The 18,034-nt window shown below is 41.1% G+C and overlaps 1 protein-coding gene across 1 annotated transcript; it reads right to left on the bottom strand.

Annotated features, from left to right (window-relative positions):
- Positions 1 to 14,256: 14,256 nt before the first annotated feature.
- Positions 14,257 to 14,667, bottom strand: LOC130886157 (40S ribosomal protein S15a-like). The gene has a single exon (XM_057788057.1). The coding sequence runs from the start codon at positions 14,665 to 14,667 to the stop codon at positions 14,275 to 14,277; it is 393 nt and encodes a 130-aa protein (XP_057644040.1). The 3' UTR covers positions 14,257 to 14,274.
- Between the last annotated feature and the right edge of the window lie 3,367 nt (positions 14,668 to 18,034).

Below are 18,034 nucleotides of genomic sequence, written 5' to 3'. Positions count from 1 at the left end.
CTTGAGATGCATAAGACAGTAAGAGAGTGAGGTTAAGAATTAAAGGGCAATTATTCTCCTTTAAAGATTTTTAAGTTGGATATCATTTCATTCTCTGTTGAGTCAGGCAAATGTATCTATCTCCCTTTCTCAAAATGTGCCAGCTCATAGAAAAGGCTGCTAAAGTATTTATGTCTGTGACTAGCACCTCACAGCACTCTGCTTAGCTGAACACCGCTGTGTGCCTTGTAAACTTAGAATCACATTTCCTAAATGTCAAGTGTTTATTACCTGGAAAAACAAAAACAGCTATACATTAAAAAAAAGCTTCTGCAGTTTCCTTGATGAGACATTTTAAGGATCATTAGTCGTCTAAATAGAAATTGAATTTCTGAGAGGGAAGAAAATGAATGATCGTTCTCTAGTTTAAGGGACTCTGCTTTAGCTCATACATGAGACAAGCTATATACCCAAGCAGTCATTTGGTACTCTGGTGAGCCTGAGGCCCCCTTGAAGTTTCCTTCTCTGATCTAAAAAAACAAATATATTTAATAATACCTAGTACAGGGATGGTGCAAGTGTAGACTTAGGAGGTCTTGATTTGATTTCCATTTTCTCAAATGGTCAGAATAACTTCTGTTAATGTAATCTAAGGGTTAAAATCAATCCACCTCTGGTTTTGACAAGTGTGCTCTATTTTTTACCATGTTTCTTCAAATGCACTTTTGTCAGATGATAATGGTCACTGTGAAAAGACCATTCCTTTCTAGAAAGGAAAATAACCGACAGTGGTAGTAATGGTTATCATTGTGTCTTCTAGCCAGCAAACTTCCAGAGAGTGTCTCATCTGCTGCCTTCCCACCATTTCTGCCTTTCTGTAGCCATATAAATAACACACATGTCTAATTGTCTCCAGTCAGCTTTAAAGATGACAGGCGGCCACAGACATTGTATTTGGTTTTGCACGACAGTGAAGGATACGGGTAATGAAGAACTCTCATTCCTCATTTGTGTTCCTCATTTTGATTTTGATTTTGCTCTGTGAAGTCTGGAGTATAGTCTGACTTGGAGTTGGTATTTTGTGGCTACTAATGTCAAGACACTGATTCTACGAGATGTGCTCCTTCAAGGAGAGCAAGGAGAGACATCCCTAATGGGTACATGCACTGGACATTCACAGATAAGCAAACACAGCACCGCTTTAGGAAAGAATGCTGCCGCCTCTCTTTCTGCAGAACAGAGAAGAGCACCTGGCTGGGCCACGCGTGTAAGGAATGATATATGTCGGACCCCTGGAACTGTTACAAAGTTCTAGCCATCCATCAGTGTTTCATTATTATTGATGTTTAATATATTGGAAAGAATGGTGTATGATTTATGATTCACAGAAGAGAATAATACTAGGAAGGGAACTAATGAATAATAGGGCTTTAAATAAATAAGGACGGAGAGATTCATTATGCCCCTTTCATGTACATGAGGTTGTGTCATGTAAAAGGTCTCAGAAAAGAGAAAATCCACTGGACTGAGGTATGAGAAAGCAGAGTAACTACTTCCTATCAACCTCACACAGCCAATCTGACCAGTAACACTTCCAAACCGAGTGCACATTGCTCTAATTGCTGGCTGGTTGAAGGGAGTTCCATGTGGAATCACTTTCCATAAGGAGTTGCATTGTATCTCAGTTTTAGAGCACTTGCCTAGCTTGCACATTGCAAAGAATAACAAAGCAGATGCATGGCTCATATTAAAAACAGAGCAAGTATGTTGTTAATGTGTTCGATGGTGTAGAGTTTGTGGCAAGAGAAAAGAGCGATTAGTACGAAGACCTTCTTCTTCAAAAATGAGAGTTCCACCTCAGCCTGAGGAATAAAACCAGGCAATAATGACAGAATTCATGGTTAGCAATGAAGATCCCTAAAAAATTTTTCAATATTTTGAGAAAGCCTGAAAACAACTACATAATGGTCCATGTTACCAAGAGATGAAATCTAAGTTATAGCACTATTCAGAACGAAAATTGGCTCTGTCAAAATAACGAGTTCCCGCCTCTCTTGTAAATGTCCTAATTGCTTCCTTAACCTTGAGCTCCATTCAAATTATAGTGATTTTTATTAGAAGTTTTTTTGAAATAACTTCAAAGTTTGAGTAAAATGAACTTGATGATTTTTTTTCAAACTCTTTACATTTCAGAGTTTGAATTTTTAGAGAATAACCAGACTCTCCATGGGGCCCAGTTCCTTCTTCATTTTGATTCTCCACAAAGAACCGAACTGAAGGCAGTTGCAGAAAATTCAAAGTAAAATAACAACAGAAGCTGTGATCTGGAGATATTAGCATTTTATAGTGTTTTAGTTGAAGGAAATGAGAACCTTGGTTAAATTCTTTATTTAATAAAATATTATGACCTCTACTTTAATCATATGAAATATTGATCTTGGTTATTTTCCAGCCTGAATTTTTACCCACTCGTTTACTAAGATGGAATTCTCCATTATTTATCTCCACTTCTTGGTGGATTCTTTTTTGTTTGTTTGTTTTTGTTTTGTTGCTGTTGTTTGAGACAGGGTTTCTCTCTGTAAACCTGGCTGTCCTGGAACTCACTATGTAGACCAGGCTGACTTTGAACTCACAGAGATCCACCTGCCTCTGCCTCTCAAGTGCTGGGATTAAAGGTGTGTGTGCCACTATCACCCAGCTTCCTTGGTGGATTCTTGCTCTTCCCAGCTCCCTAAGCAGCAACTAGAAAATGTCAGGGTGATGGATATTTGTGATTTGGAGATACACCAATCTTTTATAAGACTGCAAAAGAAGTTTGCTTTTGCCTATTTGACCACTGGCTTCATTGCCTTTAATCATTGCGACCACAGCTTTGAGGAGGAACAATTTATTGTGACTTGTGATTTCAGCCCACCATGGCAGGTAAGGTAGTTCATGAGATAGTTCAGGAGAACAGGGCTGTGTGAAAGAGGCAGCTTACACTATAATAGTCAAGGAGCTAAGGACTAGCAGCCGTGAAAAGGCTTCTCCTAAAGATCTACTTCTGCCAGCTAAGTGTCGCCCACTAAAGGATGCATAGTCACCGATAGCTGGGGAACAAGAGTTCAAAACATGGTCCTGTCAGGGATATTTCAGAATCAAATGATGCACTACGATGTCATCATTCCCCGTGTGGAGCCCCAAATACTCATTGCTTGTAGTAGATCAAGGTTACAGCTCATTTTTAATCTTGTACGCACTTTAAACCCTTCGAAATGACTTTAAAGATGTGAAAATGTGTACTATCTCTTTTGTCAAACAGATGAGATCACAACAGCCCTAAAATACTACCTTAACTATAGTTATCACTTAAATATACTTATTTCTTTGTAAAGATGGGAAAATGAAGAATAGTAAGATGTTTTGGAAACAGAAGAAGAATTTCAGATTCACCCAAACTTACGGAATTTTCCTTTCCTCACACAGGATCCTTGCTGCATAAGCTAAGAAGTCATCTTTTAGTGTTTAATTTTCCTAAGTGAGTATCAGCCACCCAAGCCATGTGAGCACAAACCCTGGAAATGTTATTTTCAGCAGATGAAGCAAAATGAATACAGATAAGACAAGACATAACCAAGTAAGAGAAGTAAATGAAAGCCTGAGCAATCAATATGTTCACGTATGGGCTCCTGTTCTATCCTCGTTTCATTGGCAGCTAAGATTGGATTTGAGAATTAACATCTTTTGGAGAGTCCTCTGTGATGATGGAAACATGTGAGAAAAGTAAAATATTTGGTGTAAATAGTTAAATTTATAGCAACCAGATCATAAAAACAGAGTCACAAGCATAGAACGTCATACTCATGTAGGCTCCACTGTGAGCTGGATTATTTTTAAGATGTTAAGGGTGGACTGAACAATATAAAGACATTGTTCTAGGCAACGTATTTACCTCAGTGGTAGAGTACTTGTCTAGCATGAACAAGGCCATGGAATCAATCTCTTGCCCCACGAAACAAAATCAAAACAAGTATTTCTCTCACAAATCCTGTCCTTCAGAAGTTTAGACAGTAAGCACCAAATCATTAAAAACATGCTGCACACACACACACACACACACACACACACACACACACACTTTTTCCTTTCTGAGCCTATGGCCACACTATGATAATTTGCAACAAGATAATAATAGCAGTATACACCAAAAAATATTTCAGTTCTCCCAAAGGATGTACTAGTGTCTCCTTCTTCTGGGAATAACACTCCTGTTATACATAAACACTTGCAAACGCTGGCCACATGGCCATTTGTGACACATCAGATCAACTGCTATGAACTGTCTCTCAGGAGATGTGAAAGATGTTTTTAGGAATCTTAGACTTGAGGCATTTGGAATTTATACCTATTATTCAGAACAAGCTGAGGTTTATATTCAAGACATCTCGGGTCTCTTATATCATATGTGAGGGTCTGCTTTGAAAATAAATATTCTTCTTTGACTTAAAGCGTCAGCTTTCCCTGCTGCAGTTGAAAGTAAAAAGGACAAGAATTCATACAGTTACCTTCCTCAAATTTCCCTCTGTAGATGTGGCATCTGTTTTCAACACCTTCCCATTTCCAGTTTGGAAGAACATCCTAACGTCCTTTGCTGAAGGCAGGGTTTCTCTGTGCAGCTCAGCCTGGCCTCAAACCCGTTTCCTCCACTTGATTTTCCAGGTGCCAGGGAAGTGGTGTGTGTGCCTCTGCCCCACTCTGATGTTTTGCTCGTCTGGCGACCTTCACGTTGTTAGTCTTTTTACTTTGCTGTCTCTGCTCTGACCATGGCTTCTGAATATGTCCGTCATGACCCCGTATTGGGCTGTGCAAGGGAGGATGGGGTCGTGGAAAAGGTGGCAACAGAAAAAGATTTCTGAAAACATCACAACCAAAAACTAATTCAAAGTCAAACATCTAACACACCCAAAGGTGTCGTGGCAATGCTCACCATACTGCATTCAGAACCAGGGTTCTGACCACACGGCGTGCTATCTCCACATGGTTACATGTCTTAAAATCAGAAAGTGCTACTGGAAGCATCTTGGTTCAAATGCTATAAACTACAGTGTTCGAGCATATTTTAAAAATTATGCTTGTATGTGTGTATGTGTGTGAGTGTATTGTGTATTTGTATGAGTGTGTATATGTGTGAATATGTGTGAGTGCATGTGTATTTGTGTGAGTGTGCATATGTGTGATTATATATGTATGTATGTGTGTGTGTGCTGTGCACTACAGAATGTCTGGAGGTCAGAGACTACTTGCAGAAACTGGTTTCCAGCAATCACACTCCAGTCCTTGGGCTCAGAGGCAAGCACCTTCATCTGATGAGCCATCTTGCTGGCCTAAGGCAATGGTGTCTTTTTTGGTACACATGAAGCTTTCTGTTCTGATAGAAGCAGTGGATTAACTGTGGTTTAATTGTTGGAATTAAAAACTACAACTAGTTCCCTCCTGCCATTTCCCAACATTCAAGTATTATGCTAGCTGGTGTTGTGTTCAAATGTTTGGATTTAAATTTTGCTGTTTGAATGGCAGGTTTTATTTATTTATTTTTTTTAAAAATCCAGTGAAATTGACTTGGGATTCATTCAACATTTCAAAATTTTCTGAACTGACTCTGAACATCTATTATTCCATATATGTGTGTGTATATGTATATACATATATAATATGTAGATATATATGTGTATATATAATATATATTTGTGTGTCATGTATATATATGAAATGACATTCTCAACATTGATGATTCTAAAACCAAAATACTGTTGAACTCTGAAAAATGTTAAAGATATACTATTTTCATCAAATATTCAGCCCAAAACTCTTTATATCACCTCATTATTATTCAAACTTAGCTTTGCCTTTAATAAGTGCAAAATATATGTGTATCAAGAAACTATTTTTAAATGAATTTCGCTGAACTACTATCAAGTGCTTATTTGCATCTTATGCTAGATACCTGTATACCTAGTTTCATATACAAATTTCTTGGGTGGTGAGGGGTCTCCTGTGGAGAACCTTAAGAGAGGGTCTGGTCTAACCAACCTTGCACCTTCTCAGACCCAAGGCTGCCTCTTTCCCCTGATTCAGCCCCTATCTGGTGGCTTCTCTTGTGGGCCATACTACCTTCCCCCTTATACAACCATATATCCTTTCATGAACATTGCATGATATTTTGCTTTATTCCTTAAATGCTATTCTCTTTCAGTCGGATAACATAAAACATAACCCCAAGCCTTCTATTTATTTGAACCATGGTGATACAAGGTTTTGATAAAGAAATGTGTTTGAGAACGCCATCTCCTTCATTAAAAACAGATTGGCTGCCTATGTGCATTTTTGAGTCAGCAGTAATTATTGCTAAATAAAGCAAGACTTCTAATTAACAATCAAATCCTAAGTTCTCAGTGGTGTGCCAAACTACTTAATTCAATTTGTTCCTTTTTAATTCCGTGCGGGACATCTTGAGCATGGCTCTGCCCCTTCCAGTCACTTCTCTCTACACTAACCTTGCTTGCACTGCCGGTCACGGTAGTTATTCCCACTAATTCTTGGTGGCCTCAGGCAGAGGCCATCTTAACCTATGTAGGTCAGAAAAGTCAAAATCTCTGACAAAATCTTCCAGTTTTATCACCCACATAGCAAAATGAGTACTTGAAATGGCTTTGTTTAAAATTACAGTTTACTTAATTGTGTGTGTGTGGGATGTGGGGCGTGGGATGTGTTGAGGGAGGGAGTGCACACCACACTGGAAGAGTGGAAATCAGAGGATAACTAACCCACAGGGTTAACCCTTTCCTCCCCCTCCACTGACCAGAGGATAGACCTCATGTTCTCAGCTTGGTGACATGTCTTCCTGCTGAGTCATCTCACCAGCCTGGATTTTCTTTCAGAACTTTTTATCTTCCCTCTTTTTGCCTGCAAACTCTAAGTTTATAACAAAGCTGAACACTCGAGTTCAAACAAATACTACAAAAGAATAGGCCCCAGCCTACCTGCGCCAGATGAGTGATTTCCAAGCTAAAAAGGAAGGATTTCACTAGGAATCGGCAGGAAAACATTGAAAAGGGAAAGGACAGCCAGATCTGGTGGCAGCTGCCCGTCATTCTAGCAGTATGAGGTTAAGGCAGGAGAATAACAGACTAATTAAGGCCTTCCTGGACGGCATGGTCAGTTCCAGGTCATCCTGAACTGTGGAATGAGACCCTTTCTTTAAAAAGTGCCAAGAGGTTGCTGGTCTCTTCTCTTTTTAATTTTTATTATCTTCAATATGTGTGTATTTTTATAAGTATATGAATATATGTGTGTGTTATGTATATATGTGTGATGTGTGCATATGTATGTGTTTGTACATGTGTGTATGATTATGGTATATGTATATGGTACATGTATATGTAAGTGTGTATATGAGTGTGTGTATGTTTATGATATGTGTATGTATGTGAATATCGTATGTGTATGGTAGATGTAAGTGTGTATTTGTGTATGTGAGTGTACTGCATGTGTATGTGTAAATGTCTGTGTGTGTATGTGTGTGTTTATGGTATGTGTATGTATGTGAATATTGTATGTATGTGGTAGATGTGTGTGTATTTGTGTATGTGGGTGTATTGCATGTGTACATGTAAATGTCTCTGTGTGTATGTGTGTGTTTATGGTATGCATATGTATGTGCATGCATGTATGTGTATGGTAGATGTATGTGTGTATGTGTGTGTACATGTGTATGTGTGAATGTGAATGTATGTGTGTGTGTGTTTGTATAGGTCAGAGGTCAACTTCTGATGCTATTTCTTCAGGAACTGAACCTTTATTTTTTAGATAAGGGTCACTGGATCTTGGGGCTCACTAATTAGGGTGACTGGCCAATGAGCCTCAGGGATTCATTTGTCCCACCTTCCCAGCTCTGGAATTAGAAGCATTCACTACTATGTCCAGATTTTAATGTGAACCTGGGAACTGAGCTCAGGTCCTCTGCGTGCACAGTAAGTACTTTAGAGACACAGCCATCTTTTCAGCCACTGTCTCCTTCTTTTGGCTTCCGTTTCCACCCTTTACCCACAGCGTGGAGTCTACCAACACTGCAGGTTTTGGGGATGTGCGCAAAGAGAGGCACAGGCAAGATTCTTTTCATTCTTTTATCAACTGCATTAATTTCCTACTACTATTATTGCAAATGTTCACCAACTTAGTGGCTTAAAGCTCTTTCTGTTTGTTGTTTTATGGGTCTGGAGTTCAGATGTCCAAACTGGGTCTCAGGGATTAAAAATTACAGCACCACACCCATTTTCTTGATTATTCCAGATTTCAGTGATTTGGGTCCTGCTCTCCACCTTTGAAGCTGGCTTAGTAACATCTTTAAATATTTGTAGGAGGACTGGAGATGCGCGGTGGTTAAGACAGTGTGTTTCTCTTGCAGAGGGCCTAATTTCGGTTCCTACACCACATAGGGTAGATCACAACTGTTTGTAACATGTATATGCACACACACAGACAGAGATACACACATATAAATAAAAATAAAGTAAATTTTCAAAAATATGTATTAGTCTGCCTCTGAATTTCCTGCCTTCTTAATTCAATTTGAAGAATTCTTGTGGTGATTGGATCTACCCAGAGAGCCAAGGGTAATCTCCCAACTCAGGGTCATGTGACTATAGCTTTAATTCCGCTCACCACTTTATTTCCTCCTGTAATATCATATAACCTACCTATATTTCTCAAAGTGAGAACCTTTATAGGAATCCTTATTTTATTTACTACATCAACTGAATCTGACTCAGCAACTGTGATTCTGAACACACACACACACACACACACATCCTTGTGAATATCTAATGAAGACTAGTGAGCAGGTGGAGGCCAGAAGACAACCTTTGGAAGGTGATTGTTCATATCAGACTTGTAGGGCAAGGGCTTTTATCCACTGAGCCACTCACCATCCCCACATTTGTTTTGAACTGTTCTAGGCAGAAAATTTAGTTTACATACAAATCACCCTGGCGTTAAGTAGAATGTACAGTGGAAGACTATGGACATCCAAATAAAATAAAAAATAGCTTATTCATGTACCAACAAATATTAAGATACTTCTAGATATGTACACTATTCTAGAAACATAATAATGTGTCTTATTCCAGGAAAACACACATACACACAGACACACACACACAGAGAGACACACACAGAGACACACACAGAGATACACACACAGAGACACACACACACACACACACTCTAAACACTTCAAACCAAATAACAAATGTCTTAAATGAGTATGAGAAACTAGAGAGTGGCTAAGAGAAAACAGAGGCTAGTGGCTGCTATGATTTGAAACTGAGTGTCCCACACAAGGTTTTGCTGATAGTTTATGTCAACTTGACACAAGTTAAAGTCATCTGAGAGGAGGGAACCTCAATTAAGAAAATGCCGCTATAAGATCAGGCTATAGAAAAACCTGGAGGGCAGTGATTCTGAACCTGTGGGTTGGACCCCCTTGGGGGTAAGATGACCCTTTCACAGGGATCACCTAAGACCATCAGAAACATAAAATCCTCATTGCAATTCCTAACAACAGCGAAATTACAGTTGTAAAGTCACAACAAAAATAATTTTATGGTTGGGGTCATTATAACTGTATTAAAGGGTCACACACAGTATTAGGAAGGTTGAGAACCACTACTGTGAGACATTTCTTGATTACTGATTGATAGAGGAGAGCCCAGCCCTTTGTGGGTGGTGCAGTCCCTGGGATCTATAAGAAGACAGGCTGAACAAGCTATGGAGAGCAAGTTCTTAAGCAGCACCCCTCCATATCCTCTGCATCAGTTCCTGCTTCTGGGTTCCTGTCCTCATTGCTTTTGATGATGAGCTCTTACATGGAACTGTGAGTGAAATAAACCCTTTCCTCCCCAAGCTGCTTTCAGTAATAGTGTTTCATCAGCAACAGTAGCCCTAACTAAGACACAAGGATTCTCATGCTTTAGATGCTTGGTCCTCAGCTGATATGCTACTGTGAAATAGTAGGGGCCAGCTGGGGGAGCAGATCTCCAGGCACTGGCCTTCTCTGCTTTTCATAGAGTTCTCTGATTTCTCTGAGTCATAATGTAAACAGCTTTTTTTTAGACTTTTGTTGCTGCTAAGCAGCTCTATAATGCCTTCCTGCCATGACAGACTGAAATCCTCAGTCAAAACAGATCTTTCCTTCAACTAGTTTTTTAGCAGGGATTTTATCCACAGTAAGACTGAACTAATATAGCAATGAACCCTGAAATTTAAATGCTATTGAATGTAAACAAAGAATGGTAGACTATGAAAATTAGAAGTCTGAGATTTATTTCATTTATGGAAATCTAACTCATCATTTGATAGGAAGCCTGGGGAAGGAGCCTCAGGGACTGCACCGATGCTGCCTTTCCTAGCAAGACAAGGAAGAGGAAGGTGAGCAATGCTTACACCCCTGTGTCCCTAGAGCTTGTTAAATACCAAGCAAGCAAACAAGCAAAACTGAATACTTTCTGGAAGCAGCCACAGTCTTCAAGGTTAAAAGCTACATGCTAAACAAGATGCTGTTCCTAAATGAGATAATTATAAGAAAAAAATACAATAAAAAAACAAACAACAAAAATTAAGACTTCCTGAGAAACAAGTATTTGAGAACCAGGCTTAAAAGACAGTGGCTTAACCAGAACACTTAAAAACATTTGTTACAGGAAACTGATTTTCTTCATTTCAGCTGTAAATGAACTCATCCTCTGTGTGACAAATAGCCTTCTATTCAGAATGTGACCACTCTGATCCTGTGACAATGAGTCTAACACACTGTGTTTGTTCTTCTGTTTTACAAAGTTCCTGTGTTCCTCCCCCTCCTCCTACCTCTCAGTTCTTTTTCCTAACAACTTTATAAATGACTTTGACTGCGTTTGGAAACCTGAGCTATGTCTGTTCTATGCAAAGCTGGTCCTTCTACACACCGTGAGGGTGAGGTCAACACGAATCTGATAAAGACACCTGGGTGGGGCTGGAGAAAGGACTAAGGGACTAGAGCACTTGTTCTTACAGAGGCTCCAAGCTCATTTCCCAACATCCATATGCCGTTCACAACTGTGTAAATCCAGTTCCGTAGGACCTGATGCCCTCTATTGGCCTCCATGGGCCATGGGCATTGGGAATACATATGATGTTGCTGTGGGACAATGGTCTTGTACTCTGTAAAGTTTTGTCATTTGTACTGGTTTAATAAAATGTTAATTGTCCAGTAGCCAGACAGGAAGTATGGTTAGGGTGACCAGAACAGGAGAGTTTGGGGAAGAGGAAAGACTCAGTTTGCAGTCGTCACCCAGACCAAGAGGAAGCAAGATGGGAATGCCTCACTGATAAAAGGTACCAAGCCACATGGCTAACACAGATAAGAATTATGGGCTAATTTAATATGTGAGAATTAGTTAATTAGAAGCCTGAGCTAATAAGCCAACCAGTTTGTAATTAATGTAGACCTCTGTGTGTTTGCTTTGGAACTGAATGGCTGTGGGGCTGGGCAGGACAGAAATGCCTGTCAACATGATATATATACATATATACATACAGGCACACACGTACATACAAACACAAAGAAATGAATACATGTAAAAGGAAAGTGAAATTTGGGACTGGAGGGAATGAGAGGGAGTCTAAGAAAAACAAAGCTATTCTAAACATATTTTATTTCTGCTGCATCATGGGAAGAGGAGAGAAACAGTGTCTGAGGTGTGTACACATTGTTGTGTGTTTTTATATAATTGTAAAGGAGTAGTATTGGTTTATGAAAGCATTTGTTCACAGACAAAGGAAAACAGCACATTTTCAAAAGTGAAACATGTCAAGAAATCACATTCTCTGATTGTATGCCAATAAAATTCAACAAGAGAAGAATGACCCCCTTACTCTGGAGGTAGACCATCCACTTCTGAGACTTCGCAGGAGAAAAAACAACTGAAAATGAAAGCTGATCTGTCAGGAAAGCCCTGGAAGGAAGGTTGTCGCACTGCAGAACTGATGACCATAGCGAAAACAGTGCCTGGTGAAAGATGGGGACCATGAAGGCTGGGTACGGGATGCTCACGTCAGACTCAGAAAAGTTACTCTACTCAGAGCTGTCATTTATCACAGAGACAGGGTCTGCATTAAATCAACAAAGATGAAAGACCTGCGGGGCGAAGTCCATGAGAAACTAGGTGCAAACTGCAGATGTTCTCATCCTGTGGCTGCACTTAATTCTCCCCAAGGTGACCCCAGACACTGCCGCTGAGGTACCAGCCAGGGAGTGCACCTTAGCCTCTGAGCACAGAACTAAGTGGGAGTCGGTCTGTAAGGAATATGTTTAAAGTTTAAGAGAATGACCTCAACCATGCAGAATAAAAGCAGGCTTCACCAGAAATCATGTTGTTAGCATAATTATCACACTACACTAATACCGTGTGGCCCAAAAACTCAGTATGCAGAAAAGTTTGGATCAGGTAAATATTCCAGCAGTTCAGAGTTCACCTCCCAAAAGTCAGAGAAGGGCCATACCTGAAGACAGGCTGTTCCAGAATGTGCAGGGTCAGTTGCCAGATCTGCAGAAGTTAGACTTAACCTGGTTAAGTGTCATCCTGGAGTCTGAAGCATGGTCCAGACGGACATACAATTGTTTATTGTCCTAAGAACAAGTGACAGGGGAAGAAGACGGTAGTGATGCCAGTGTTTGAGAAGGAAGAAAAAGGAGGGAAGAGAGAAGATAGGAGAGAGGAAAGAGAGAGATAGAGGAAGGATGGAAGAAAAAAGAAGGATAACAAGGTAATGAGGAGAGGCTCAAGACTGACAGAATAATATTGCGACATTTATTCACCATTTTAGATGTTTGTGTGTACAAAGGCAAGTCTTCAAACTTAAATGGTGTGGACCTATAGAATATTAGTTTATTTATTTACTCTTTTGGTTTTTTGAGACAGGGTTTCTCTGTAGTTTTGGAGCCTGTCCTGGAACTAGCTCTTGTAGATCAGGCTGGCCTCTGCCTCCCAAGTGCTGGGATTAAAGGCATGTGCCACCACTGCTTGGCATACCTATAGAATATTAGAATATAGATTTTTAGCTCTTCCATACTTTGTTAATATGAGGCAGATAATAAATTTGCCTTCTCTGGGTCAGATTTTCTAGAATAAGCCTAATTCTATGAGATATTTATTAGGCAAGCTAAATTATGAATTCGATAATAAAGTAAGTTTTGGAAACACTGAAATAAACGAACATGAACAAATAGTTTTACTTTTACTCTTTCAAGGCCTTCCATATGCTAATATGTGCAGAAAGTTCTACCAGCATAGGGTTTAGCACAGATGTTTCTAGATCTTATTTACTCATAGACTCCCGCATCTCCTTTTTTGGGGGCATGGGGACACTTTCAAACTCTTGTAATTCCCTTATCTTCTCTGGGGAGTAAAAACTTGTGAAGCATTTTGAAAGAGTTGTTGTGGTAAATTAATCTAGAAAAGAGATACTGGACACTAACGGTTGTCTCAACAAAGTCATAAATCCTCCCCTGGCAGTGGAATATTTCAAGGCTGAGATCATTAGGAGAACATCTTTTCTCCATTCTGTCACAGGGCTGCTTTGAATGATTTATGGGAATTGACCTCTGTTCAGTTTTCTTCTCTGCAGAACAGGGGATGGGGAGAGAAGAAAGGGATAAAAATGACCTGCTGGATGATAGTGGGTAAAAGCCTCCGAATCCCAGTGATGAACTCCACTGATTGGTGCTGAAGCAAATGGAGCATCAGTGCGGCCTCAAAGGGCGGCATTGGCATTCATTGCCACTTAACGCTTCAGATTTGGTTATGAGTGTGTTGAAGACTTCATTTTGATCTCACTCGTGTCTGATCCCAGATCAGTCCCACTCAGATGTTCCCTTCTGTGTGTCATATAAATACATAGCTTGATCACGTCTCTGAATCTTCAAGCAACTGTATCTTTAAACGTTGGCTCTAGTGGTCTAGGAGAAACTTCATGATTGAGTGAGTGATTTAGAAGACTGACCTATGAAAAGCTAAGGGTAATTTGAAGTCAGAGTGAGGAAATCAGCCCACACTCACAACCCGATATCTGCAACAGGAGAAAGGGGAGTGGAGGGGAGCAGAGTGAGGAGCCCTCGGACTTCAGCGCAGTCTCATCAGGCCCACGGGATGCCCAGAGCAAAGATTTAAACTTTGAGTCTTTTTTTTTTTGTCCATAAAGGCTCTTTATTTATGTTTTACATCTCTAGAAAACGAATCCCAGGATTTTCCCTCCTGTGTGCTGTCGTCTTGCCTCTTCATGGTCCATGATGCCAGCTGCGGTGGTCAGTACAATGAAGCCAAACTGGCGGGACGGGAGCAGGTGGTTCTGCCATTTTTCTAGGTCTTTGAGTTGCACATCAAATCTAGGGCTTATCACTCCACACTTGTTCAGCCTGCCTGTGAGGTTCACGACGATCTTCCCAGCTCTGTGGTCATCAATGATTTCAAATTCACCAATGTAACAGTGCTTCATCATCACGGTTAGGAACTGAACGATGACTTTGGAGCAGGGCCTGATGAGGACCTGGCGTTTGCCTCTCTTCTCTGCATTGTTGATGCTCTTGAGAGCATCAGCCAGGACGTTCATGAGCACCATGGTGGTGGCACAGGAAGATGGCCAAAAGAGCTAAACTTTGAGTCTTGTACTAGCAGAAATGACTGCACTCTGATACCATAGCATCACTGGCCAAGGAGCAGACCAGGGTGGGTGGGACCTGGGCAAAATCTCTATAGGGTACCCAGAGAACCTTGCTAATGACACTCTGTACTGAGGGTGCCCAGCTGGAGAAGGAGCCACAGAGACTGGGTTGCATGCAATGGTCACCGCAATTTTTACACACCATGCTTCATTTTGGGGTTTATTAGAATTCGTGTTCTATATCTTTTTTGACGAGGGGGCTTGCTATGTTCTTGAACACAGAAGACATTTCTCATTTATCCCTGGATATGTAATAAGGGACCAGATACTTGGAAACACCACAAGTCTTGTAGCACAGAGCAAATAACCAGAAGTTATTTACCACCATAAATAGCCCCCTAATTCATGCTGTCTTGTGAACCTGAGATTTCCTCTGCTACTGCTATTGCCCTTAACACCTTTTGAGTGTGGCACCGTACTGTCCCCACAGCCCTCTATTGACGTCACAGTTAAAGAGACCACATGATTCCTAAATACTCTGGTATCCTGACAGTAGCATGGAGTGGAGCTAGGCCACTCAGCTGTAGAAGTGTAGGTTTTCTCTGTGCCACATCCCTCAATCTGTTCAACATCAATATGATCCATATCTAATAATTTTATATGTCCTACAAGGTTTACTATGTACCATTGTAAGGGTTCAGCTTTCAAGTGTAGCTGATCTGGACTGTGGGAGGAGCTTGAACAAATGACACAGCTGATCAATAATTAACTTGGACAACCCCACGTAAATGTCTTCTTGATAGTCCCTCTGTATAATATTGAATGAGTACTGTTAGGGTGTGTAATTTGTTTTTCATTTTGCTCATTGGAACTACTGATTAACTGCCACCATCCTGAAGACCTCAGAAAAAATGATAGACTTGGGTAACATAAACATGATTTTTATAGTATAGAGTCAATATGGCTCATGTTGGCTGATGGAACCTGAGTCAGAGTTAGTTACTAGCAGCTACAGAAGGTAGTTCACAAGCACCCAAAAGTACATATATATCTATAGAAAGTGAGAGACATTTCTTTGGAAATGCTGCATTTCAATATGCTGGAAGCATCGGAGGATTAGTGCATAGTCCGAGAAAGGTGAAGAAGGCTGAGAAAATGGCTCAGTGGATAAGTGCTTGACACACAACCCTGACAACCTGAATTTGGGTTCTTGGAATTTGCATCAAAAACTAGAGGCGGTCATGCTAATCTTCTCTATATCATTCCAGTTGTAGTGTATGTGCTGCTGAAGCAAGCACAAGACCGTGATGGGGATACCCATAGTATCAGCTGACCCGAGCTAGTGGGAAGTCAGTGACTCCCAACTGGCAGCACGGGAACCTGCATAGGCCCAAACTAGGCCCACTGAATGTGGGTGATAGATTGTGGGGCCACTGGCAGTGGTACCAGGATTTATCCCTAGTGCTTGAAGTGGCTTTTTGGAGCCCATTCTCTTTGAAGAGATACCTTGCTCAGCCTAGGTATAGTGGGGAGGGCCTTGGTCCTGCCCCAAAGTGATGTGCTAGACTTTGTTGAGTCCCCATGGGAAACTCTATCCTCTCTGAGGAGTGGATGGGGTATGGGGGGAAGGAGGGGGATGGGAGGAGGGGAGGGAGTGGGAACTGGGATTGGTATGTAAAATGAGATAAGATTGCTTTAAAAATAAATAAACACATTTAAATATTAAAAAAAAATGAGATGTGGTAGCATAGGTCCATAATCCTATCATTGCTAAGGTGATATGGGATGGAGACAGCAGGCGAGAGAGATCCTGCCCAGAACAAGCTGGGAGGTGAGAAGCAGCTCCTGAAGTTGTCTTCTGACCTGCACATGTGTACTGCAACATGCACATGCATGAAGGAGGGAGGGACTAGGGGGAGGGAGGGGGAGATGGAGGGAGGGAGGGACTAGGAGGTAGGAGGGGAAGAAGGAGGCAGAGAGGAACTGGGGAGGTAAGGAGGGAGGGTAAAGAGGGAGAAGGAGAGGGGGGAGAGGGAGAAAAAGAACAGAGAATGTTCTTTTCACTGAGTATTAGTTCAGTTAAAATGGTCACACTGCCCTGAGAGTGCCCAAGCTTATCTGCAAAGAAATGCTGTTTTACTTTCCCAGTCAGTCACACCACATCGATGAAATTATGAGTCAGAAATGTTTTTGAGTTTCCCCAGATCGTTTATAATATAGAAAACTGGCTATAAAAATGATACCGACAAGACTGCTTAGGATTGTCTTCCTTGGAGCCCACAGAAGCTCTGGAGGCTCAGGCAAGGGCTGAGCAAATGAATTGGGGAACCTTCTCTATTCTATCTTTTTTTTAGGGTGAAATATTGTTCCTACTCAAGGTGAGGATTTCCCATGAAACAAAGAGAAACTGACCTCTACAATGCAAACTACCCCCAGAAAGCCTTCACAGATAAAAGTGAGTGAGTATCTCTACTAACCCTGATCACTGTGGGGGCCAGCCATGATAATCTAAGTCTGAGCAGGTCACCCAAAGGAAGTTCTTTACTTCCAACCATTATCACCTGGGATTCTGGCCATTGATAAATTTAAATAAGAGGCCTGAATCTCAGTAGTTTACCCTGAGGCAATACCTGGTAGCAGGAAAACACCACAAGCTGAGATTACCCGACCACCACCCAAGAGCAGACCATTTAAAGGAAGTGCCTGACATTCTAACCTCTGTAGATAGGAATCCTGCCAGCACACCTCACCAGGACACTCCAAGACAACTGTCAGCCAATCAGGGGTCCTGAACCTCAGAGACACCTCACCCCCACTTTTACTACTTATAAAAACCCAATTCTAATTGAGCTCGGGACTCTCCGGATATTCTAATACGTTGGACATGCGGAGAGACCGAGTTTGCAAACTTGATTAAAATAAAGGCTCTTTGCTTTTACATATGGGACTCGGTCCCTTTTGTTGGCTTTTGTGGGGGACCCCACAGATTTGGGCATAACAGTCACCAGCCAGCCTGTTCCTCAGCCAGATTCCTCCATCCAGCATCCTGTGCTTGTGGTCTACCGTCTCTCCGTTTTGGAGAGTTGAAAGCGTGTTTGTCACATTCTGCATAGGATGAAGAGGAACTGTCTATTGGAGCAAACACTGTTCCGTGGGGCCATAGTAAGCATTCTGCTGGGCGCCTCTGGGGTCATACAGAGTCAATCATTCCCAGCTCTGTCAAACTGCAGAAAATAGAAGCTTACATCAAATTGCCATTTCAGCGCCTGCAATTCCACTAATCCTTCATTTCAGCGGAGGAGCAAAGCGGATTTCATCACAGTCC

The sequence above is a fragment of the Chionomys nivalis genome, chromosome 13 (assembly GCF_950005125.1).
Source record: "Chionomys nivalis chromosome 13, mChiNiv1.1, whole genome shotgun sequence".
Lineage (NCBI taxonomy): Eukaryota > Metazoa > Chordata > Mammalia > Rodentia > Cricetidae > Chionomys > Chionomys nivalis.
Note: the sequence above shows the minus strand (reverse complement) of the source record. Positions and strands in the feature narration are given on the sequence as shown.